The sequence below is a fragment of the Hordeum vulgare genome, chromosome 5H, assembly GCF_904849725.1.
Source record: "Hordeum vulgare subsp. vulgare chromosome 5H, MorexV3_pseudomolecules_assembly, whole genome shotgun sequence".
NCBI classification, from domain to species: Eukaryota; Viridiplantae; Streptophyta; class Magnoliopsida; order Poales; family Poaceae; genus Hordeum; species Hordeum vulgare.
Genome location: NC_058522.1, coordinates 399347596 through 399350028, shown reverse-complemented (window position 1 = coordinate 399350028; position 2433 = coordinate 399347596). Strand labels below are relative to the sequence as shown.

The 2433-nt window shown below is 45.1% G+C and overlaps 1 protein-coding gene across 1 annotated transcript in view; it reads right to left on the bottom strand.

The window, feature by feature from the left end:
- The window catches only part of LOC123452811 (histidine protein methyltransferase 1 homolog), an 8948-nt gene extending 7637 nt beyond the window's left edge, over window positions 1-1311 (bottom strand). Inside the window, exons 1-2 of the mRNA XM_045129532.1 lie at window positions 1094-1311; window positions 953-1018 (exon numbers count right to left, since the gene is read on the bottom strand). Of these exons, the coding sequence (XP_044985467.1) occupies window positions 953-1018; window positions 1094-1234 (207 nt within the window). The 5' untranslated portion in view covers window positions 1235-1311. The remainder of the gene's footprint in view (window positions 1-952; window positions 1019-1093) is intronic.
- Window positions 1312-2433: the final 1122 nt, after the last annotated feature.

Sequence of the window (2433 nt, the reverse complement as noted above, 5' to 3'; positions counted from 1 at the left end):
GTCTTTCACACGGAAATAAGATTCGAGAGTTTGATCATAGTTTGACCGTAGTAAAAAAGAAGTCCCTTTCTCATTTGCTTCCTGGTCATCTCTATAGAGTCAGATGTAGATAAGATGCAGAGTAGGTATCCATCTTTGCAAATCGAGATACCGAGGCCTCCTATACCTGTAGGGTAGAGGGGGGATAGAAGAGAGGGTATGTGGGCTTCTATCAAATAGTGAAGACCCGGGAACGACAGTCGCTCGACGCTAAGACCGGTTAGGCCGAGAGGAAAGAAGCTTGTATTTCTCGCCTTGGGCTTGATCCAGGTGAGGAAGAATTGGAGATTGAATGACTTTGCCGGGTATTCTTTCCTTTGTATGTAGGATAACAATCCTTTCCTCAATCAATAGATTCTGCCCTAACAGTTCTGTAACAGCCAAAGAAAATCATTTGGTATGCTCGATCTTGCTCCTATCATCCTCACTTCAGTTCACGCTTGTAATAGCTCTACACTTTCGATGTAGCATAAAGCACGTATGCCACAATGGATGCAGTGGTATTTAAGCATTTCTCAAGTGTTTGCAGTTCAACTGCCATGCAAATGAGAGCTACTCCCTCCGCTCCAAAATACTTGCGGTGGTTTTAGTTCAAATAATCATGATAAGTATTTTGGAATGGAGGGAGTAATAAAGAAGTAAAATAATCAAAGAGTCTGCCAAAATATAAAGCTGCCCTAATGCTTGCAATGGAGGGAGTAATAAAGAAGCCTTGCATTGCATGCTCAACGATCAACTGATCATCGCGTCATTCGCCATAGCACAGGTTGCAGAGTGATCAAGTAATTGCATATATTACGACCCGTCTTTTTCTTGCACGCCGGAATCGTAGCATATACTCTGCAGTTCTTGCTGGACTACAGAGCGACAGAGGCATTTCCGCAAACACAAGGTAGGCATTTCTAAATCGCACCTTGTAAATCGATAGGGAGTCGTCAACCACCACAGGCTCCAAGTTGCCGGCCGCGATGGGCGATTCCTGCAAGGCAAACAAGGCGAGATCGAACCTTGCGCCCAGAAGAACAAGTAGAAGAGCGAGAAGAGGGATAAATACCTCGGAGAGGAGGACCTCGACAGCTGGCGGCGGAGGCGGAGGGGGAGGGCCGGGAGCGGCGCCAAACCCGAACCCGAAGGAGCCGCTGGGGTTGGAGAAGGAGAAGAGGGGGGGTGCGGGGGTGGGTTTCGTCTCCTCCATGGCGTGTGGCAGCTCTGTGTGTGTTGCCAAAAGATTAGGCTGGCAACGGCGGCAAGGGCGCGGCGCGGCGGCTGCGGAATACGCTGGGGGGTGGACGGGTGGGGATGGTTTGGATGAATTTTTGGTCAAATTTCTTGCCAAATTTAACATATTTTTGGCTTCACCAACAGCCAAGGATTTTTATCTTGGGTGAATTGCACAAAACACAACTTTTAAGGACACTTATAACAGTTTACGCCATCTTTTGAAAAAGTTTTCATAAAATCACAACTTATAGGCTAACTACCAACACATTATCAAAATCCTCAAATTGATATCGATTGGACCACCACCAGCCCAACATGGTATTCAATCAAACCCATATCATCCCGATTCAGCCGTTCTCCACCCCCACCCATCTCGTGCGCTCCTCTTCGTCCTTCTTCCTTCGATCGAGGTGGTGGATGTGCGGCGAATTCGTGTCGACGACTTCGCGTCAGCGGGCTGCGGCGGCTCGGCGACGCACCCACTCTCCCGCACCTCCTTGCTTTGACAGATTGAGTTTTTTTGGATTTAGGGTTGGTTGTAACCGAACATGTAGTGATTTCGGTAATGGTTAATGATCGATGTGATTTTGTTGGTAGATTTTTCTAGTTTTCAGCAAGACCTAATTGTTGCAATATTGTTATTAACTAATTCATTAATTTCAAGTCAGGTTCGAGCTATCTAGGGTTCGAGTTGAAGCAACAATTTCAGTATTTTTTGTTGCTTTTCTTTCTCTGATATACAAGTTTGTTTCATTATGCAGTATAGATGATGAACTTTGGGTGGTTAATGTGCTGCCAATTGATGGTCGAGGGGATAATGTGTAAAGGATAATTGAACATTGTGATATCACTTTTTTGAAGTTAGTGAGCTTGGTGTGCTGTGTAGGCTACAACAAAAAGGATACCATTTATTATTAGTGTGGAGGATTAGTTGGCATGGAGCTATCGGACAGTAATAAAAAGATGACAACAATGGTAAATAAGTACAAGAGCATTAAGATGTTGAATCTGTCAATTTTGAGGAGACCCGCACCAACCTGTTGCAAGAAAAGAACAAGGAGGCAAGCATTGTCCATAGAGCAGCCAACCAAAGAGCGCATTAACCAAGTGACAATTGAGCAAGAAAATGTGGTAGAGGAGAAATGAAAGGCAGTAGAGGAAGAAGAAGAGATA